Source organism: Rhinolophus sinicus, linkage group LG06, assembly GCF_036562045.2.
Source record: "Rhinolophus sinicus isolate RSC01 linkage group LG06, ASM3656204v1, whole genome shotgun sequence".
Classification (NCBI taxonomy): Eukaryota; Metazoa; Chordata; class Mammalia; order Chiroptera; family Rhinolophidae; genus Rhinolophus; species Rhinolophus sinicus.
The window spans coordinates 65,335,492-65,357,721 of NC_133756.1; the positions used below are offsets into that span (position 1 = coordinate 65,335,492).

At 37.6% G+C, this 22,230-nt stretch overlaps 1 protein-coding gene across 1 annotated transcript; it reads left to right on the forward strand.

The window, feature by feature from the left end:
* The first annotated feature begins 463 nt into the window (after window positions 1-463).
* MCUR1 (mitochondrial calcium uniporter regulator 1) lies at window positions 464-20,446 on the forward strand. Its single transcript, XM_019743002.2, has 9 exons — window positions 464-1,026; window positions 8,465-8,584; window positions 11,763-11,866; window positions 12,344-12,445; window positions 13,360-13,401; window positions 14,218-14,289; window positions 17,809-17,862; window positions 19,518-19,632; window positions 20,370-20,446. The coding sequence occupies exons 1-9, from the start codon at window positions 597-599 to the stop codon at window positions 20,423-20,425; spliced, it is 1,095 nt and encodes a 364-aa protein (XP_019598561.2). The 5' UTR covers window positions 464-596; the 3' UTR covers window positions 20,426-20,446.
* Window positions 20,447-22,230: the final 1,784 nt, after the last annotated feature.

Consider the following 22,230-nt stretch of genomic DNA (forward strand, 5'->3'; position numbering starts at 1 on the left):
TAAATTTCCAGATTGAGACTTTCTCATTTCTGTGCACTAATCCGGAAACAAAAACTCTGAAAGTTTAGCCTTTAAATGTATTAACTATGTACACGCCGTTCAGTCTACCTTGTTAGTAATTCTTTCAAATGCACGCCAGCGCCATGCTACGGAGGACTTCGGCCCAGGATAGCAAAATTTTGGATAGCATGCTGGAGCAGGGATTTTCACCCAACTCTGACAGGCGCGACGGTAATTAATTTCTCTATAAGGACACCAGGGTAACGAATATGAAAATTTGGGCAGCACGCACTCAGTACCATTCCGGGAGAGTCCGAAGCCCCACTGCCTTCCGCGCAGCCTACAGAACCGGGCACTAGCTCGTGCGGGGCGGGACTCGCTTTCTTCAAGGAACCTGAGACGAGCCCCGCCCCGCCCCGCCCGCCCCGCCCCCTGCCTGAGCCCGGAGCCCCGCCCTCCCGGCAGGAAAGGGCGGGCCCGACGCGGCCGCCCACCCTCTCTCCTGCTTTCGGATTCGGGCCGCGCCGGGGCTGTGCGTGACCGGCGCTACGGGCGAGCGCCATGAGCGCGCGCCCGTGCCTTTGACATCCTCCGGGATGGACTGTGGCCGTGTCGCCGGCGAGAGGCCGAAGCGCCCGCGGGACCGCCAGCGGCTTCTGCTCTTCCTACTCGCAGGCCGCTGTGGGAGCCTGGGCGGCCGCGGCGTCCTGGCGAGCCGTTGCCTGTCTGCGTTTCCGGGAGGTCTTGGGGTACTGCGCCCCCGCATCCTGGCAGCCCGCGGCAGCGCGTCACGTGCCTCCGCACTGCTCCTCCTGGTGCTCGTGCCCTCCCCGCGCCTGGCCGCTGCGGCCCCTCGTAGGCCGCTGGGAGATTGGGAGCGCTCGCGCCCGGGGACTTCGGCTCCCCAGGCCGGGCGCGGCGGCACGCGGAGGTGTCAGCTGGGTCTCGCCCCGGGCGTTGCCTGTGCCGCAAGCGCCCTCCACCTGTGCCACGGCCGGGTGGCCGCCCTCGCTTCCTCGAAGAGAGGTAGGGCCGGGCGGGCGGAGGAGAGGGGGCTCGTCTCTCAGGGCCGGGGCTGCGGGGCGGGACGAACTTTGGCTTTGACCTCCCCTGGCGAAAGGCGGGGAGACCCAGAGGTCCGGTCAACTGAGGTCGCCACGCTCCTTCTGGGGCGTGGGGACGAAGGTCTGGCGGGCCCCGCCCTGCTGGTCCGCGGTAGCCTGGGCTTCGCCAGCTAAGAAAATCAGAATTACTCGGGATCCCGGGCACTAAGGTTTTGGCGCAAAATTGGAACGGGATGCGGGGAGGGCAGTAAGCTGATGCACGCTTCGGTGCAGAGCTACCGCGAGGGCGCCGCCGTACTGGTGGCTGTTTTGTCAGGTACTCAGCTTGTGGCTACTTGAGTGAAGGATGTGCAGGAGGCTTGAAAATTTGAGAAGCGCAGCTCTGGGAAATGAAGGACTTGTTTACAATTTCATTTTAAACTTGAATGGATTCGGTAATTCATTAAACACTAACGCCTACTCTGTGCCTGGCACTTTCCTAAATACTTAGAATCTATCAGTCAGCAAAATATTTTTCTTCTTGGAAGTTAATTATGGCAAAGGAGATGATACACATATATATTTAAATAGGTAGATACAGATATAATTTATGTATACATATACAATTTGCATATGCATATATAATATTTATATATAAGCTGATAAATACTATAGAAAAAAACAGGTGGTAAGGGTTAGAAAATGAGGTGGGCCTCCAGTTACGAATTTAAATGACATCATCAGAATAGGTTTCATTGAGAAGGTGACTTTTGACTAAATAGTTGAAGGGGGTGAGGGCGGTCACTGACCTGCATGAGATTAAGGAAGTCTAAACAGGCTCAATTTACTAGATAGTAAGTTGTTGATAAAAAAAGTCATTTTGGCTAATATTAATTAGCAAACTTGGCAAAAATACCATTTTGGGTAGTCCGTCAGTAGCCATTCGTAACCACTCTGATAGCCTTTTTTTTTTCCCCTCAACTGAACCACCCAGTAAATGTTGGCTGCATCTAAAATTTAAGAATACCTTTGGCTGGGGGAGAAACTGATTGGTAGAGCAACAAAGTGAAGGAAGCTTTACATATTTCTGTACTTTGCCTTTTGGTGCTTTTTTTTTGACAAACTGGAAACTTGTGATTTATTTTCCGTTGTAATTCAAAATTATGGGGCCAAAGGAGGAGTGTTGTTTCTCATCAGTTTTCTAACGTTGTATCAGTAAGGTGGTAATGTTGGATTAGTTTCAAATGCTGTCATTCTTCACAGAGTGTGGATGGATTCATAAATACCGGAAACACAGCCAAACCAGTTAAGGAAGCATGTAAGCCCATTATCAGCAGATGAGAGTTTTCTTCTTTGGTCCTCAGCCTACTGGTTTGTTTGGTGCCCAGGGTTCTCAGTAGGGCTACTTAGACTTACCGTGTTAGGAATAGGAAGTTTGTATTTAGTTCCTTCCTCTATTCAAGGCTAACTTGGGGCTTCTTTTGTAAGTATGTGTTTTTAGTATCCTTTTGGTATGCAGAAGGTCCCCCAGAGGAGAATTACATATTACACTTTAACATAGCTCAGTTTACTTGCTTCCTGGTTATTCGTGGGAATTCATGGTTCTTGGGCCTCATTTTGTTGTCACAATAAAGGAGGAAAAGTGAGTCAGAGGTGTTCTGAATGTCAGAATAGTGCTGTGTTCTCAGGCATTGCCCTTTGACAAGCTGGCATTCACTTTCCTTCAGCAAGGGTTGGAGGGCCAAGTGGGAAGTGGCCAGCCCTTTTCTCCACTTTTCAGATAGCAGTGTTTCTTTGAAATAAGCTTGCAATTGAAATAAAGTCCGATCGTTTTTGAAAAGAAAAGAAACCTACAGTATTTAAATTGGAATTAGCTCTTGCTCAGAAAGTAGTGATACTTTGTTTTGGGGGGGGGTGTTTGTGTGTTGAGTGTGTATATAAGATGTTTTGTTTTAAATTATACGAATTTTGTTATTATGTTATTAAAAACAAGGAATTTGGGATGAGAATAATCCCATCATTCTTCACAAGCCAATTCTGGACTCGAATGTTTTCAAGCTCCCTACCCTCTGGCAGAGTCCAGCACAGTTCTAAGGGTAGTGTGGCCTGCAGAGGGAACTTGGAGACGTACATTCATTCATTCACCCCTCACTGCTGATAGAGCTAGGTCTGTTCTCTGTCAGGCAAACATTCAGGATCTCTTCTCATGGAGGCCAATTTTTGTCGAGGACTGAAGATGAAGAATGAAAAAAGAGGTACTCATTTATGTGAAAAGAGAAGACCATAGGTGGAGAGCATCACTTGCTCCTATGATTTTTGTGAATGTGAAATAAGATGTGCCTCCTTTAACACAGTATCTGTTACCCAATAATTGTTGATACTTTTACTATTTTTGCCGTTGTTGTGTCTTCTGATCATGATCCCAGGCCCTGTCCACACACATAGTGGACTCTCAGTTGCTGTGCCTGGACATTATGATTCTGCCCCCTGATCATAAGTGGCTGGGCCCATCAGGGCCTCTCGAAGATCAAGAGGTTGGGTGTGCCCACTAACTGGCTGTGTGGCCTTGGACAAATGTCTCAACCTCTCTGAGACTTAGTTTCCTTGTATGGAAAATTTGTGTCTTAATAGACTTTCATCCCCCATAGGATTGCGATGAGGATCAAATGAGTAGCATTTAGCATGGTGCCGGGCACATGGTCAGGACCTTTAGATAGTAACTATTCGTGTTACTATTGATCCATTTGACTTCAAGTTGAGTGCCTGTTATATACCAGGCAGTGTTCTAAGTGCCGCAAGTAGAGCAGTGAACAAAACTAGGCACACCCTACCCCTGCAGGGCTTAGATTCTAGGAGAAGAAAATAAACGATAAACAAGGAAACATGTCTGGATGGGAGCTGTGCAACAACGAGCATTACAGCAGGTTGGGTCTACTGATATAGGGTGTTTAGGAAAAGGGGTAACATTGAGCTGTTCACTGAATGTTTTGAGCTCACCTTCTAGACTTTTGTGACTTGCTTGGCCAACGGAATGTGAATAGAAGTGATAGTTGTCACTTCTGAGTGGAACTGCAGAGCCACTGTGTGGTTCGCCACATTCAAAAAAAAAGGCACCAACTTTGTAAAAAGGGAAGACTAGGTGAGGAGGGAAAGGAATTGATGTCAATTTTTCTTTCTAGACAGTTTCACGATCCAAATCTTAGAAATCATACTGTTGAATTTTTTGTTTTTAATTTTTTTCTGGCCTGCAGCATGCCAGGCCCTCTGCTAGATGCTGACAATACAAAAATGACTTAAGACTGGCTGCCCTTGGGACTCTTGGATTAATATATGGTACAGATATGGAAATAATGTACTGAGTGTCATGATCGAGCCATCTGTACTGGGCTGAGAACACAGATAAGGGAGCAATAAAGGCTGCTCCCTGACCTGGGTGGAGTAAGCAGAGAGAAATGTAAATTTTATAACCAGAACCAGAATATAAGGGTTGCTTAGTAAATTGTCAAATTAAATGAAGAGGGGTAAAAGGGATACTTGAAATTTACCTGTTAAGAAAGGAGAGCAAGCCAAGCTTAAGGATGGAATACCGAGATATGAAAGTTCAGGAAACAGAATAGTTTACGTAGATGGCTAAAAAGCAAGCTGAAAGAGTAAGTGTGGGCTAAATTGTGACACGCTTTGTATGCCTTGCCAAAGGACCTTATAGTACAGGCTAGCGGTTCTTTGACTCTAAAGGCCTCTTTTAACCATTAAATGCACACATACAACAAAGAGTGTTGCATTTTATATTTTGTCAGTCTGCAAACAGTGAGTGGTATAGAGTGATTATTGGATCTCCTGCACTGATCTTGATGCTAATTGACCACAGCAACCCTGCTCTTTCAGAGTCGCCAGTAAGTTGGGGACCGCTGCTCTAAGCTTGCAGAGAAGAATCAGACAACGTCTGTGTCACGTTTTTGCTTACTCGCAATTTCTTTTAGAGTTTTTAGGGGTGAAGGATTGAGAATAGTTGATTAGCTGAAGTATCTTTCTGGTTATTTAGGAGACCTACTGAGAAAACCTTTGAACTTACAGTTAGTAGATGACTTATCTCGTCTACCACTCTTCTACAACACCTGGCATCGTTGAAAAGTAAGGACAAATATGTAGCAAGATTTTCATATAGCTATGTTAATTACATTTAAGTGAAAGTTTTTTATATTGTTCATCTCTTTTTATTCCTTTGCTGTCAAAATGTCTTTTTAAAATATGATTGTAATAGTAAGAAGCTATTACATTTAAATGTCCATCTTCACAAAATTGCAAATTGGCACTGCAGTTGTTCCATATTTTTAAAAATTATTTTGGTGGTTCTTGAAATACAAAAACCAGGAAACTATTACTATGCTACCTCTTTCAAATGAGTACCTTGAAATAAGTTTAAAAATGGGTTGGAATCTGTGGTTAAGTGCATAGAAATTCATAAAAATGGTGATATACAAATTGTTAGGACATATCTCTCTAAACATAGGCTTTTGCAAAAACATTACCAGGAAAGAAAACTACAGATCAATGGCACTTATGAATAAGGATACAGAAATCCTCAACAAAATACTAGCAAGCCAAATCTTGCAATATATAAAAAGGAGTATACACCGTAACCAGATGAGATTTTGTCCCACAAACACCAGGTTCATTTAACATCTGAAAAATCAATTTATATAATGCACCATATTAACAAAATAAAGGAGAGAAATTACATGATCATCTGAAAAGAAAGAAAAGGTATTTGACAAAATTCAGTGCCCCTTCCTGATTACAAAAAAGAAAAAACAAAAAACAAATTAGGAATAGAAGGGAACTGCCTCACCTGATGAAGGCATCTGTGGAAACCCATGGCTAACATCGTACTTAATGGCAAAAGATGGAATGCTTGCCCTCTAAGGTCAGAAACAAGGATGTCTGCTCTCACCATTCCTCAACATTGTACTAGAAGTTCTAGCCAGGGCAGTTAGGCAAAAAAGTGAAAAGGCATCCAGATTGCAGAAATTGATAAAACTGATCCTAAAATTCATATGGAAATGCCAGGAACTCAGAATAAAAACAATCTTGAAAAAGAACCAAGTTGGAGGACTCATTTCCTGATGTCAAAACTTACTACAAAGTAATCGAGAAAATGTGGCACTAGCATAAGTACAGACATATAAATCAATGGAATAGAATGGAGAACCTAGAGATAAACTCTTATATTTACAGTCAATTGATTCTGACAATAGTCACAAGACAACTGAAGGGAGAGAATAGTACTTGGACACCTGGACATCCTATCATCAAAAAGGATGAAGTTGAACCCCCATCTCACACATAACAAAACAACTCAAATGGATCATTGACCTAAATGTAAGAGCTAAAATTATTGGAAGAAAACATAGGTGTAATTCTTTATGTACTGCAATTAGCCAATGATACCAAAAGCACAAGGAACAAAAGAAAAAATAAATTGGACTTCATTAAAATTAAAAACTTTTGTGCTTCATCAGGCACTATCAAGAAAGTGAAAGATAACCCACAGAACGGGAGAGAATATTTGAAATCATATATAGATAAGGAACTCATCTCTAAAATATATGAAGAACTCTTACAACTCAGCAATAAAAAGATAACCCAATTTGTAAAAAATAGGCAAAGGTCTCAATAGATATTTCTCAAAAGAAGATATTCAAACGTCCAATAAGCACATACAAGGATACTCAGCATCATTAGACATCAGCGAAATGCAAATCAAAACCACAATGAGATACCCATTAAGATGGTTATAATAAAGATAATAAGTGTTGAAGATGTGGAGAAATTGGAACCCTCATACGCTGCTGTTGGAAATGTAAAATGATGTAGCCACTTTGGAAAGCAGTCTGACATAAACTTATAAGGTTAAAGATAAAGTTATTATATGGCACAGCAATTCCACTTCTAGGTATGTATCTAAGAGAAACATGTCCCCACAAAATTTAACACGCAAATGTTCATAGCAGCATTATTCATAACAGCTCATAATAACCAAGAAGTGGAAACAAGTGTCCCTCAACTGATGAACAGGTTAAAAAATTATTTTGTGTGTGTATTTATACAATGGAATAGTATTTGGCAATAAAAAGAAATGAGGTACTGACACACACTAGAAGGTGAATCTTGAAAACATCATGCTAGGTGAAAGGAACCATTTACAGGATACCACATACCTTACAATTCTATTTATATGAGATGTCCAGAGTAGGCAAATCCATAAAGACAGAAAGATCAGTCGGTGGTTGCTGGGAATGGGAGATTCGGGAGATTGGGCATAATACCTAAAGAACGTAGCGTTTCCTTTGGGGTTGATGACAGTATTTTAAAGTTGATTGTGGGCATGCTTATACAATTCTATAAATACACTAAAAGCAATCAAATTATACACTTGAAATAGGTGAGTTGTATGGTATGTGAATCATAGCTCAAAAAAGCTACTGTAATACAGATGGCCAATAGACGTATGAAAAGATGCTCAACATCACTGATCATCAGAGAAATGCAAATAAAAACCACAATGAGATATCACCTCACCCCAGTCAGAATGGCTATCATCAACAAGACAAATAATAACAAGTGTTGGAGAGGCTGTGGAGAAAAAGGAACCCTCATACACTGTAGGTGGGAATGCAGATTGGTGCAGCCGCTGTGGAAGGCAGTGTGGGGGTTCCTCAAAAAGTTAAAAATAGAATTACCATATGACCCAGCAATCCCTCTCCTGGGTATCTACCCAGAAAATCTGAAAACATCGATCCGTAAAGATATATGTGCTCTGATATTCATTGCAGCTTTATTTACAGTGGTCAAGACATGGAAACAACCAAAGTGTCCTTCAATAAATGATTGGGTAAAGAAAATGTATTTATACACAATGAAATACTACTCTGTCATAAGAAAAGGTGAAATAGTGCCATTTGCGACAACATGGATGGATCTTGAGATTATTATGCTAAGCGAAATAAGTCAGACAGAAAAAGCAGAGAACCATATGATTTCACTGATATGTGAGATATAAAACTGAAAGCAGCAAAGGAACAAGACAAAGAAACAAAAACTCTTAGACACAGACAATAGTTTAGTGGTTACCAGAAGATAAGGAGGGAGGAGGGATAGTAGTAGAGGGTAAAGGGGATCAAATATATGGTGATGGAAGAACTGACTGGGTGGTGAACACACAATGTGAGACATAGATGATTTAATACAGAATTGTACACTTGAAACCTATGTAGTTTTACTAATCGTTGTCACCCCAATAAATTTTAATTTAAAAAAACAACCAGATAGGCTTTGAGGTATGTCTGATTATTTTATGTTGCTGAGTTGTTTTTGTTTACCGTAGGTCCTGTTTTGAACCCTATTGTCCTTTTTTGTTCTAGAGCTAAGCCTCTCTGCTGGGTGCCTGCAGCTGGGGCGGAGAAACCAAGATTTCGCCTCTTTTGGGAATAGGAAGCTCTACTTTGACACCCATGCCTTGGTGTGTTTACTCGAAGAAAATGGTAATCCTTTCTCAATGGTCATTCAGTGCCATAGAAAAACACTATAAATTATGACTTCTCTTATGGTTTCATCTACTTTCTCATGTTTCTCTTTGACTTTTAAGTCTACAAGTAATCTTTTGATCAGTCTTCATTTTTTTAAGTCCTCGTTTTCGGTTGAAGGACATTTTTTCTTCCTCAATACAATTGAGATTTTTCTCACATATTTTGCCCAAGTGAAGTGTATTCTTGTAACGTCACTCTGGAAATATAGTATGATAGAAAAAATTTAGACACAAGTCAGCAAAACTCAGGAGTGGTTCCTATGCCAACTGTCTGAAGCACTAAAGTGATAGTTTTATTAGTGTGCATCTTGTGTGCTTTTAAAATTTTTATGAAATTAAAATGTTACTGAACAGCAATTATTGGTAATATCAACTTATTATATTCTTTTTAACAAATATTCAGACTAACATTTTCCTTTATTGCTATTGAGTCAATATAAAAGATTGCTCTGACATTTATGGCATTTATTGAACGTACACTTAGTAGATAGGTAACATTCTCATATTTAATCTTATGTAGACAAATACACTAATTATAATTCTCTATACTGTGATACATATTCTCAAAATCAGAATCTTGAACATCATAGATTATGGCTTCGAAATAAACATACCTGTTTTTTACTTCATTGTATAGTTGTTTATCCAGTTGGGCATGTTCTTATCTGCAAAGCTGCCCTCTGTAGATGTACTTCACGTGCACAGATCAAAGTGATGGAATGAATTCTGTGCTCATGTGGGGGAGTGAGAATCTCTGGGTTCAAACTGCTGGGTTCCAGCTGTATAGCCTAGGCTGCCCTTTCTTCCTTCTCAGTGTCCATTTCCTCATTGGTAACGTGGGCATAATAAGAATCCTTTTGAGTATTAAATAAGATAATGTACTTGAATGCACGTTGGAAAAACTGTCAAATGCTGTATAGTAATTTTTACAGCTTTTCTTCTCAAACTTGAAATAGTAGGCCTTTTTTTTTTTTTTTTCCAAAATACGTTTTTCATTAGTCAAAAAGAAAAGTGGAAGTGAGAAGGGGGCATCTAAAATTATCTAGATAAGCAGAAGTCTTCCTACTTTTCTTTTTTGTGGACGTTGTGTGTTTATAGTCAAGGTAACCAATTATAAAAAGAGATATTAGAGATAACGGGGGCATTTCAAGATACACTAGGTGTTTGATGATATTAAGGAGCATCAATAATTTTGTGAAGTGTGACAATGGCAAGGTAGCTGCAGTGGACTTAAGATGGCCACCAAACCTTCCTCCCAATGTGAGGTGGGGTTTATTTCCCCTCCCTGCCTTTGAAAATTTATTTATTTGTTTTTGAGAAATAAAAATTGCAAATGTTTAAAATGTGATGTTTTCATATATGTACTTCCTGCTTTTCTTGATTTAAAACCTTGACCTATGAATATTTGCATATTTCAAGACCCGTGATGTTAGGCACCCACTGAAGTGTAAGGTGTAAAGGCATTGAGAGCATGATGGGATGTCAGAGTTGTCTGGGTTAGGATAAGGCCAGGAAGAACCCTTCAAGGAATATTCCATCCTTTATCATTTTCTCCAGAGTTAATGTCTCCTGATGGACAAAACTTCCTATGTATCTGTTATCTCACCAACCCTGATTGTGTCTTGTTCTTTCATTCCTACAAAAATTTAATTTGTATCTGGTAACCCATTAGGTTTTCAGGTTTAACTTCTGCTTTTTCTTATCCCTTTCACCTCCCATACTGGTGGTAATAAATTATAAGGCTTTGGAGTTTATTTGTTTTATTATCAGTGTAAGTTCTCTTCTAGTCTCTGTTTTTCTTCATAATTGCCAAACCTCATTATGTTTAACTGTGAACTCTTAAAGTTTTAAAAACTACAAAACATACATTCATTTTCAAAAAATTAGGAAGACAGAAAAGAAACAAAAAAAACTATTCTGAATCCCAATACCCCACGGCTAAACAACGTTAACATTTTGGAGGGTAACCTTTTGGTTGATTTTTCTAGATGTGGGCGACAACCCACATGTTAAAAATTAAAGGATTTTGAAAGAAATGAAGGGAGTAGGTCTTTGGAGTTCTTTTTGGTCTCCTTTAAATCTGTGTCTTTGTTTGTTGTTGTTTTTTACACTATAGTCCTATGCTTAATCTCATCTACATTGTATCAGTTATAACTTTATTCAAACTAATGTGCCATTAATTAATTACAAAAATCAACAGGTTCTTCTGAAGTTCTTACAGATGGACGTATTTAATAGAAAGAGTTATTTTCCAGGGACTTGGTTTTAAACATTTTATTAGAGTTTCCAATGTGAAATGCAAGTTACTATCCAAAGTTATTAAAAACAGTAATACTGCTTGAGTTGAATATTTGTGTTAGGTTGGTACAAAAGTAATTGTGGTTTAAAAGGTTAAAAATAATTGCAAAAACCGCAATTACTTTTGCACCTAATATAATTCAATGCAGCATCATTTATTGAGTATCAATATTTTTTTCCAGTTTGGGCCCCTGTCACTAGTGACTGACGAGAATTGTGGAGGAAAAATGAAAGAACTGATTTTAACATTCTGTCTTTTAACACATTAAATTAACTGACAACTAAATTACTATTTGCATAGTCAATGATTTGACTGATTTATTCTAGATATAAAATAACTGAGCTTTTCTACTTAAGTAAATTATATCCTGCTAATATATACATTTTTAAATTAAGGAAATCACATCCATTGTAGAAAATTCAGACAATACAGAAGAAAAAAATTACCTAGAATCTTTGTTAAATTACAAAAGCAAATAATTGTATCTATAATTTTGAGTCTTGCTTTTTTTTTCATTTGACCTTGCATTGTAGGCATCTTCTGTGTAATTAGACACTCTCTGAAAACATGATTTTTGACAGCTAGGGAAGATGTTAGAGAACAGTTAGCCCAACCCCTCATTTTACATGAAACAGTCTCAGATGTGTTATACTTGTCCAGAGTGACGAACATATCATTGCCTGTGACTGTAGTCTCTTCATTCTCCTACCTCACTAGGCTTTCTACCAGCTTCCAAATGTGTAAGTTTGCATTTTCTCCCTTCCTATAAAGGATTTTTTTTTTTTTTTGACAACTAGAGTCTCCTGAGTATGATTGCCTTTGTGTGTTTGCTTAGGGTTTACTACTCAGCAAGCAGAAATCATTGTGTCTGCGTTGATCAAGATCACGGAGGCCAACATGGAGATCGTCTACAAAGACATGGTCACCAAGATGCAGCAGGTCAGCTTCATCGGGGCACCTTAGCAAACTTAAAATCTAAAGGGAGGATGTTACTTGTAACATACATTTTTGGATAATATGTTGAAAAGTGTGTAGTAATTTTAACCATAGTTGAGAGGCAGATGGTTGCAGTGGCATAAAAAATATGTGTTCATAGTGAACTCTAGTAGAATGATGCTTGTAAACTGACTGTTCCAGTCGACCGTACTTTAGTAAATGGAGACACGGCCAGAGTTACAGCAGCGTGTTCTCGAGCTATTGGTCGTCAGACTGCCACCCTTTCAGCTGATTCTCTTGATAATAACATTGGACTTGAGTTTTTATTCATTTCCTTTTCTCATTTTAACACAGAGGATGACCTTGCTGAACCTCTTTTTTGGTGTCCACATTCTTCTAGTTTCTCATTAAGATGGCACCAGCTAAAAGGTGAACTTCCTAGATTAGACTGGGTTCTATGTTTTGTTCTTCTTTTCCTAGGAGATCACTCTTCAGCAAATAATGTCTCAGATTGCTAATGTGAGAAAAGACATGATTATTTTGGAGAAGAGTGAATTTTCAGCCCTCAGAGGAGAAAATGAGGTAAGACTACACAGCCACTCACAGTTATAAAATGCTTTATATTCGGACATTGAGATATAATATGCAGACACAGAAGTGCACAGGTAAGTATATATCTCGATGAGTTTCCATAGGGTGTACACTGCCAGTCAACAACATCACCGGTCCACCAGAAGGCCTGCCTGTGTGTCCCCTTCCAGTTACTCCTCCCGCAGAGGAGACCACTGTCCTGGCTTCTATTACCATTGACTGGTTTTGCCTATTCCAGAACTTCAACTAATGGAATCTTACAGTGTGTCTGGCAGCACTAGGTCCTTCTTTTTCATTGTCTACAGTGTTATATGAATATGCCACATTATTCTACTGTGATGCATATTAGAATTATTTCCCTTTTGGGGTTATTATGAATACATGCTGCTGTAAAATATCTCTTAGTTTGTTAAAATGTGGCATATGGGATCAGCGTTTAAATAAGTGCTGTCTGTGCATCTTCCTTTTGTTCTTAGTCCTATTGAAGTCCCTTAAAGGAAGTTCATTTATTACCTGTTAGTCTTACAAGAAACCTGGCAAGAGTCCTTCTTTCGCTAGAAAAAGGTAAAGTTTGAAACTCTCAGATGTGTCCTTGAAGTCAGCTGTTTGAGGGCAGTTAAAAGAAAAATTAAAGGAGGTATTAAAGACAGCAAGGCCTCTGAAGGCAAATGTATATGTTAAAAAAAGATTGTACTATCCTAGCATGACAAATAATCACTTCTGGTACTGAGACTATTCAGTTATGTTGTATTGTGAGTGTAGCCGACTTCGTGTTGAATGAAGGAAGAACTTGAAGAACTTGTGCATAAATACGTGTTCTACTGTTTGTTCATTATCAAATTCTATATTTTTCTTCTAACCTCCTAAACATATCCTTGACTTGTTTCTTTTTAATGTGTTTTTAGAAAATAAAACTTGAACTACATCGGTTAAAACAACTAGTAATGGTAAGATCCTCATTCCTGTTTGCTTGTTTATAATTAATAAACTAAGTAATAAATATGTCAGAAATAATATACATGTTCTTAAAAATTATGTTAAATATTTGTGTACTATGTCTCCAAAGCACACATTGGAAGATTTATCTAAAAACAAGCCAATGAGTAAATTCCTGACGTCTGTAACCAAATTCATTGAGAACATTATGTTCTAGGAGAAATTAAATAATTTTTAAATAAAAAAATTTCTAAAGTAGCCATGTGGGAACACTTAGTTTCTCTTAGAGGACACTGTCTTTAGAAAATCACATGTGATTTTAAAATGCTTGCTGTGCCAGTTTGATTTTATTTTTAAGTGAAAATGACATTGATGTTAAAGAAGAAAAGATTTTGGTGGGTGTCAGAAAGAAGGCTTTATTTAAGCAATAATGTAATATTTTACTTCTTCGAGTCCATCTCTGCTTTCCAAAGTTGTCGGAGGAACAGCTTTAACCATAAATTCCACAAGGAGATTATCTTGGGAATCTTGAGATTAAAAGCAACAATAACCCACTCTGGGCTAATGTAAACATAGAAGGCGATTATTCGCATATGAAGGGGATCATTCATGTATATAACTGGGAAGTCCCAAGACAGGGCTGACTCCAGACGAGGCTTGACATCACTATCCCCAGCTCCGTTTCACTGTGAGCCCCCTCCTGCCCCTTCCCTGGGCTGGCCCTCGAGGGTGGAAGCAGTGGAGGCAGCTTTCCCAGGCTTCACATCCTCAGAGGGTTTGGATTTCTTACTTTGGATTTATTTCTTTGTTGTTTGCTTTCCCACTAGGATGAAGTGATCAAAGTCCGAACAGATACCAAATTAGACTTCAATCTAGAAAAGAGCAGAGTAAAAGAATTGGTACGTGTCTTTAATAAATAAATGAATTAATTTCTTTGCAGGATGGAATGCTTGGTCAAGTCTAAGTTTATATACAGTTCACAAGTACTGTTAAATATTTACCTGTATATCATTGTCAGACACAGTTCTTTTTAATTTTAATTGTGCTTTGGATTAGGGCTTAAATTTGATGCTAAAAGTAACATTAAAATTAAAGTCTTGGTCAAATCAAGTTTGAATCTTTTTTTTGTTTCAGAGATACTAAATTATGTGTCACTTCGGCATTAATAAAGAAATTCAATCTTGATCTATTTAAAACTGATTTAAACCCTCACAGATCCTAATTTTACAAAAGTTGATTATCTGACTTGAATAATGTTAAATTATTAATATAAAATAATATTAAATTCTATATCAAAATTAAAGATTAAAAAAATATTTCCATATGGTCTGTTTTAAATAGAGAAATCTTAATGACTTTATTGCATTGTTTTGAAATGTAAATTCTAAACGATTATTTAAGTTATGTTAACTTGAAATTTTTAATTACAAAAAGTAGTGCTGTACATTTGTTACCAAAAAGATGTCACAAAATGTAGGTTGTAAATAATTAAGCTGAAGGAAATACCTACCTGCGCAATAACTTGTGGGATCATGCATAGGACCTAAGAAAACTGGAAATACAGCCCTGCTCTCCTTTGCTTTTTCAAAGATAATGCATATAAATACAATTTTTCCCCCTCAGAGTTTTCACATTAACACTTCTTTTTTTAAATGGAGATGTAATTGACATATATTAGTTTCGGGTGTACAACATGACTCAGTGTTCATATACATTGCAAAATGATCACCACAGTTTAAGTCCAGTTAATATCCATCACTGTACATAATTACAAAAATTTTTTTCTTGTGATGAGAACTTTTAAGACTACTCTCTTAGCAACTTTCTAATATACCATACAGTATTATTAACTGTAGTTGCCATTCTGTATATTACATCCCCATGACTTATTTTTGAACTGAAAGTTTGTACCTTTTGACCCACTTCACCCATTGTGTCCATCCCTCGACCCTGACAACCATCAGTCTGTCCTCAGTATCTGTGAGCTTGGGTTTTTTCTGTTGTTTTAGATTCTGCATACAAGTGAGATCACACAGTATTTGTCTCTCTCTGACTTACTTCACTTAGCATAATGCCCCCAAGTTCATCCATGTTGTCACAAATGGCAAGATTTCCTTTTTTATGGCAAAATAATATTACATTATTTATACATATATCACATTTGCACATATATGTGTGTATATATGTATATATATACATATATACATATATATATATACATATATATATAGATATATATATATATATATCACATTTTCTTTGTCTATCAGTGGACACTTAGATGGCTTCCATATCTTGGCTATAATAAATGCTGCTATGAACATGGGGGTACAGTAAGTTGTGTGTTTTAATAAAGATATGTGTTGGGTTGCCTCTAGTACTTTTTAACCCATCTATCTTCTTGTTCAGGCTTTATTTGAATTTGGTAACATTGGATAGATACTTTTTTGATTTTTAGCATAATAAGACATAGGGCATATAAAGCATTTTTCACTAACACAGAATTGAATACACATGCAGAAACTGAGCACTCAAAATTGTTCACTGTCTTCTCATTTTTTTAACAATTTTCTTTTAATCAAAATGTGCCACAATGATAAATGAAGTTAATATTTAAACCGAAATAGGTACTTAACTGTATTTTGGAACTGCGTCTAGATTTCAAGAGTTAAGTTGAGCTTCGTTATACCAAATAATTATGCCCATGTTACCTGTCTTTCTAGTCTTAAAACACTTTTCAATCATGAAGATGAAATCACTTAGTATCACCAAAATATTTAATGATCACTAGCATATGACTAGTATCTGGAAGAGGAGAAACTCTTTTGGTTACCTGTGTCCCCATGGGTTGTGTACTTAGCAAAAATTTTGAATTCACTTGATTTAGGAAGGTGCCTATAGCTAATCAACCTGGGAAGAAATACACCTTATGTGAGATGTGAGGATGGATTAAAGCCAATGTTAATTTGTGATTTACTAACCTAGCTGAGTTGTTCTTGGTAATCCTAAACTCAGATTACTCTGAAATGTAGGAAAGTAGTATACGGTTATGCAGCTAGCATGTATTTAACATGTATTGATGAAGATAAGTTATTTGACCCTCTGATTCCTTTGTTTAATAAAGTTTAAGTGTCAATTACATTAACTGTGGTGATATTTACTGCCAGTTTCAAAAGTAGTATGGCTTACTTACAAATACTTCGTTACAAAAGTAGTATGCTTTGGGATACAGGGAGATGGAGCCACATAGAACTTACTTTTAAAAATCACAGCAATGTCAAGATTTACCCTCTTCTCTCTTGTGGCTGAGTCAGTGGTGACTTACTGAAGGCCAGAGTTTAAAGGTGTGCAGAAAATCCAGATCCACCCTGCCCTCTGGTGGTAATGTGATGCATAGCTCTCTCATCTAAAACCCCGGCATTTAAAGATGGAAATGAGCATTCTTTGCTCCTATGACTGGCCTTTTGTTTGGGGTTCTGGGGTTTTTTCTAGTTTCCAAGTAATACTGTTTTTCTATTCCCCTGGTATACTTGGGGAAATTTTATACCTGGAAAGTTTCTAGATACTTCAAAAGCATTATTTTCCCCTATAACAATATTAATCTATTATAGATTTTCACTTGTTGAATTAAATCATGGTCCCCACTACTAAGGAGATATGTTTGATTTTGGTCTCAGTGTCAACAAAATTGCACTAAATCTTTGCACAGACATTAACAGCCAAAAGCAAGATAGCATTTTATTATAATTCTGGGAAGAGCTATTAGTTCCTTTAGTAACACTAGGTTGTGACTATGCCTAAGTGGGTTTGCTTGTTTATTTTTAATTAAAACCAACATGTGATGGTTTAGTGTATTTTCTTGTATCTGTGTAGTCACATTGTGTTTTAAAATCACAAAGCAACATCTATATCACAGAATAATATTCCCTGAAACTATTTTTTCCCAACATAATATCTTTCCTGTCTTTTGTCTAAGCCTCGAGTAGTGACCAGTTTTGTGTGTAGTTATGATGGGATAGCTCGTAAATTGAAATTATTTCCCACTTTTTTCAACTCTCTCAAAGCCAACAAGTATATGACTCAGAATCCATCAAAATTGGTCCCAGAGAATGCTGTTGTAATAGTGGGAGGAAACTAGAGACATCACAGCAAAGAGATGAAAAGAGAAAAGCAGCAGAGAGAGAGATGAAGGATGACAAAAGGGAATCCAGATATTGGAGTGATGAATGAACATAAATAAGATACTTCAAAACAACAGATCTAGAGGAGAGGGTTAGGTAGGCTACTTACCCCAGAGGTGATTTCTAGTGTTACGTATTCTTGGAAATAGTTAGACCAGAATATTTAAGGTGCTAGAAAAGGAGGAGACAGAGAAAGGAATAAATCAGAATCTGACCTATGTGACATATTTGTTTCAGTATTCTTTAAACGAAAGGAAGCTGCTGGAAATGAGGACAGAAGTGGTGGCATTGGTAAGAAATGAGACTGACTTTTCTTGGTCATTTTATTCATCTCTGCTTCAGCCCATGCGTGGTTGCTATTGCTTTTAATGATGTGTTATTTGAAAACATATGGAGGTTTAGTGTCCTAGGTTGTTTTAGTTGTGGTAAAATCCACATAAAAATTGCCGTTTTAACCATTTTTCAGTGTACACGTTAGTGGCATTAAGTACTTTCCCATTATGCAGCCATCACCACCATCCATCCATAGAACTATTTTCATCTTGCAGGACTGAAACTCTCCCCATTAAACACTAACTCCCCATTTCCTTCTCCCCCTAGCCCCTGGCAACCACCACTCTACCTTCTGTCTGAATTTGACTATTCTAGGCACCTCATATAAGTGGAATTATACAATATTTGTGCTGTTGTGACTGGCTTATGTCACTTAGCATAATGTTCTAAAGGTTCATCCATGTTTTAGCATCTGTCAGAACTTCCTTCGTGTTTAAGGCTAAATAATAATTCCATTTTATTGCTATATGCCATTCTGATTATCCTGCCTGTGGACACTTGGGTGGCTTCCACCTTGTGGCCACTGTGAGTAATGCTGCTGTGAACGTGGGCAAGTAGCTGCTGTAGTCCCTGTTTTCAGTTTTTTGAGTATAAACTCAGAAGTGGATGGTCATAGGATTTTTTTGCGCTTAACCAAATACTTGATTATCTTAATAAAAATTTAAATCTCAGTTATTGAAGAATAATAAGGAATGGAGATAGATGTCTTCATTGTATTTTTAACTCATGGCATGCATTACTTGTTTTCCATCCTCTGTTACCTTGGACCTCTGAAACCTACAAGAGACTTCCATGAGAGACTTCCATTGGATGTTCCTCTGGAATAGTTTTCTACTCATCCAGGCATTTATTTCCTTAATCATTACCTGAATTGTTAGCCATAGGGAACTACTTACTTGCTCTAGGATTTTTAGTGAAGCATTTCCAGTGCTTTTATGCATTAATGAAATATGACAACCCCTTTATAACATCCGCCAAACTCACTACCCTTTGTGGGTAATTATGTATTTAGTTTAACTGTATTATATTGGGCAAAGAACATAAGTAGGCCTTTGGTATAGCCAAGCCTCATAATAATAAAACACTGGTATTTGAACATAAAAGAAGAAAACTTTTAAAAATGTGAATAGACATAGTGTCAAAGCACGCACTGGTGGTTTCAGATTATCCAAGACTCCATTCAGTTTTGAAAAGCATTTTTTGTATACCTTTCACTAAGAAGGATTTACAAGGATGGGACCTATTCATTGCCACTGAGAACAGACTGGCTTCATAATGTTAACCTTATTTGTGGAGCAATCTATAATGTACAAAAGCTTTTTTACATGGCTTACCACATTTGATTCTCTAAACAGCCTGTGTGAAGGCAGGGCTAATGGTACTTATGTTTCCTTTTTTCAAGCAGAAGGAAACAGCCCTACATATATTAAAAGCCCTGACCAACACAACATAGCATGAAGATAGTAGAACTAAAGACTAAAGCCCAGTCTGTTTAATCTTACCCCAATTTCCCTTGACTGCACCCTATTGGGAAGGAACTCTCAGGACTGAGAGAGAAGATGTCATGGTATATCCCAAGAGGTTTGATGCTATGAATCTCTTTCTTTTAAAAGCATGCCCAGCAAGATCGGGCCGTCACCCAGACAGACAGAAAGATAGACACTGAGGTTGCTGGCCTCAAAACCATGCTCGAGTCGCACAAGCTTGATAATATTAAATATTTAGCAGGTAAGCTATTTTGTATCTAAGTAGTTAAAAGAAGCTGAAAAGAAAATAAATAACATTTATAAAATAAGTCAGTGACAGATAATGCATTTCACTGATTCTAACATACACTTTTTCATATTTTAATCTCTCTGAAATTGGAAGGTGTCTTATAATTTCCAATAGATGGAGTATCATAATTGGCATATTTTTTCTTTCTTAATAGTAAATAAGGAGATATTTTGCTTTTGTAAATTTTGAGCCAAAAGAGGAAAAAAGATTTATATACAAAAAAAAAATTACTTAGCCATTATTTAAACTCAAATTTAATATTTTGGGTTGATCAATATTTTAGTAATAATAGTGTTTAGAAGTGAAATTTTGCTCATAAAGTTAAAGGGGATGTCCCTATGCACCATATATATATATATATATATATATATATATATATATATACACACACACACACATACATACTTTGTGACCACAGAATTTTTGTGATTCTAACCTTTATTAAAAAGTTTTCTTGACTACTGGATACATTTGTACTTTGAAGATAATGATTTCAAGACATGGAGTTTTTTTAATGGGCAAGTGTTTCATGGAAACAAATCAGTGAACAAGTTAGGTTTCTGGAGTTTTTTCTTTTTTCTTTTGGTGGAAAGGTAAATAGGTGTCTGTATGTTTTCTTAATAAAATGATATTCCCTCCAGTAACTGCTAATATAACTAATACTATGCTCAATTATTTTTTTCTTACAGGGTCTGTATTTACATGCCTAACGGTAGCTCTGGGATTTTATCGCCTATGGATATAATAAAATATCTATTTAAAGAGATTTCTATTGTTTTGCCTTAATATCAAATTATTGTGCTTTTTTCCCCTTGTTTCAAATGTTAAACCTGATTTTTGTTTGATGCATATTATTTATTTTATGCAAATTATGGACATAACCAAGGTAAAGAAGTCAGGAATTGCATAATGGCTCCCTTTTTCTGTGTAGTTGACTTTATAACAGTGAGTGGTGGTGGACAAAGCATGGAAGACTCCACTCAGCTGGATCAGTGAACTTGGTCTAACCTGTGGGACATACCAACAGTTAATATTTGTATAACTCTGCACTTTTAAATCCTTTGTCACATAGAGGATTTGGGTCTCCATGTAAAAGGCACGTTGGCTGTACCAAGTGCTGAAGAATCACTGAAACTAAACCTAGAGCTCCAAGTCCTCCTTACTACTCACCCCGTCCTTAACATCAACCAACCCTGTGTTGGAGGGTTGTGTTTCAGCTCTAGTTGGTTGGTGTGTTAATGATATAGCTGTACTTTACATCCACAGGAGAGTGTTTTCTTTTAATTCCATTTCTTAGTTACTGTTGGGGTTATTTTTTAGGTGCCTTCCAGCTGGACGATCTAGTTGCCTAATGAAGTGTTGTAATTGTAATGGGGACTCTTTGTACCTCTAGATTTATCTCCCTCTCATTTGCTCCTTCTTTCTCTCCCTCATGATTTGAGAGCTATAATAATACTCCACTTGTGTCATTGCCTGCCTAGAAAACTTGCTAATTCTCAGCATGGATGTCTGCTTCAGTTTGGGGGACAAGGTCTACTGGTTTTCTTCTGCTTTTTATACAAGGGAGGTAGTTTTCCTTCTGTAGCAATAGCTAGATGTTTAGTTAGTATATGCACTTGTTAGAAAGGCCTTTAATGAATGTGTCTTTGCTACACAGACCATAGGCTTTCAAAATCAGAGAGCTGTCATACCAGGAACCATCCAAATGTAGGTGGATTTCTTTGGTGGTTAAAGACATTCTTATACCCACCTTATCTCTATATTTAAAACAAGTAAATTCATAGAAACAACTGGGCTTGTTTTGGAGAAGCACAGTTGCTTATTTGAATAACGGGTGTGTGGGACAAAATAAGCATTTTAGAAATGAAGGCACGGCTAGCACCTTTTCTGCCTTTCTCCACATGCGCACGTGTGCACGTAGTCTGCCACAGTGGAGAAACCACTTAGAGACTTCCTGATCAACCTGGTGGGTTAGATACCCACCGTCACTGTTCCAGCCACACTGGCAAAAAAGTTACCTTTTGTGCTTTGGATGTCATTTCTAAACTTTGGAAAATATAAGTCGTTGCCTTTTTTTAAAAAAAACATTTATGTAGCACAAAGGTTCTGAACTCCAAATAAGTATGGAAATCAAGTACTTTTGCATTAATGGTATCAGTTTTAAAGTGAATAATACAGTCTTTTTCAACTAGATTCAAAGTTATCTTAACTGCTTCATAAAATATTTTATCCACATATCCTTCCCCTTCCCAAAAAGATCCCCAGAAAATACTGCACATTAAACAGTTGCCTTAAATATTAAAGGCTGAATGAAGTAAAGGAGATGCCATTAAGACCATATTTGCAACTACTTAATGTAGTTACAACTTTGGTTAGTAAGAGCTTGAAGAAAGACACTCTTCCAAAATAAAGAATTCCTGAGGAGATGGTATTGTGTATAATTATGTTTCAAAGCAAACACTAATTTGTGTAGGTTAAAAACAGTGAAGTGAGCTTACATCCTGATAAAATATGTTTTAGATAACATTCAGTGGGGTGACATTCTTTCAT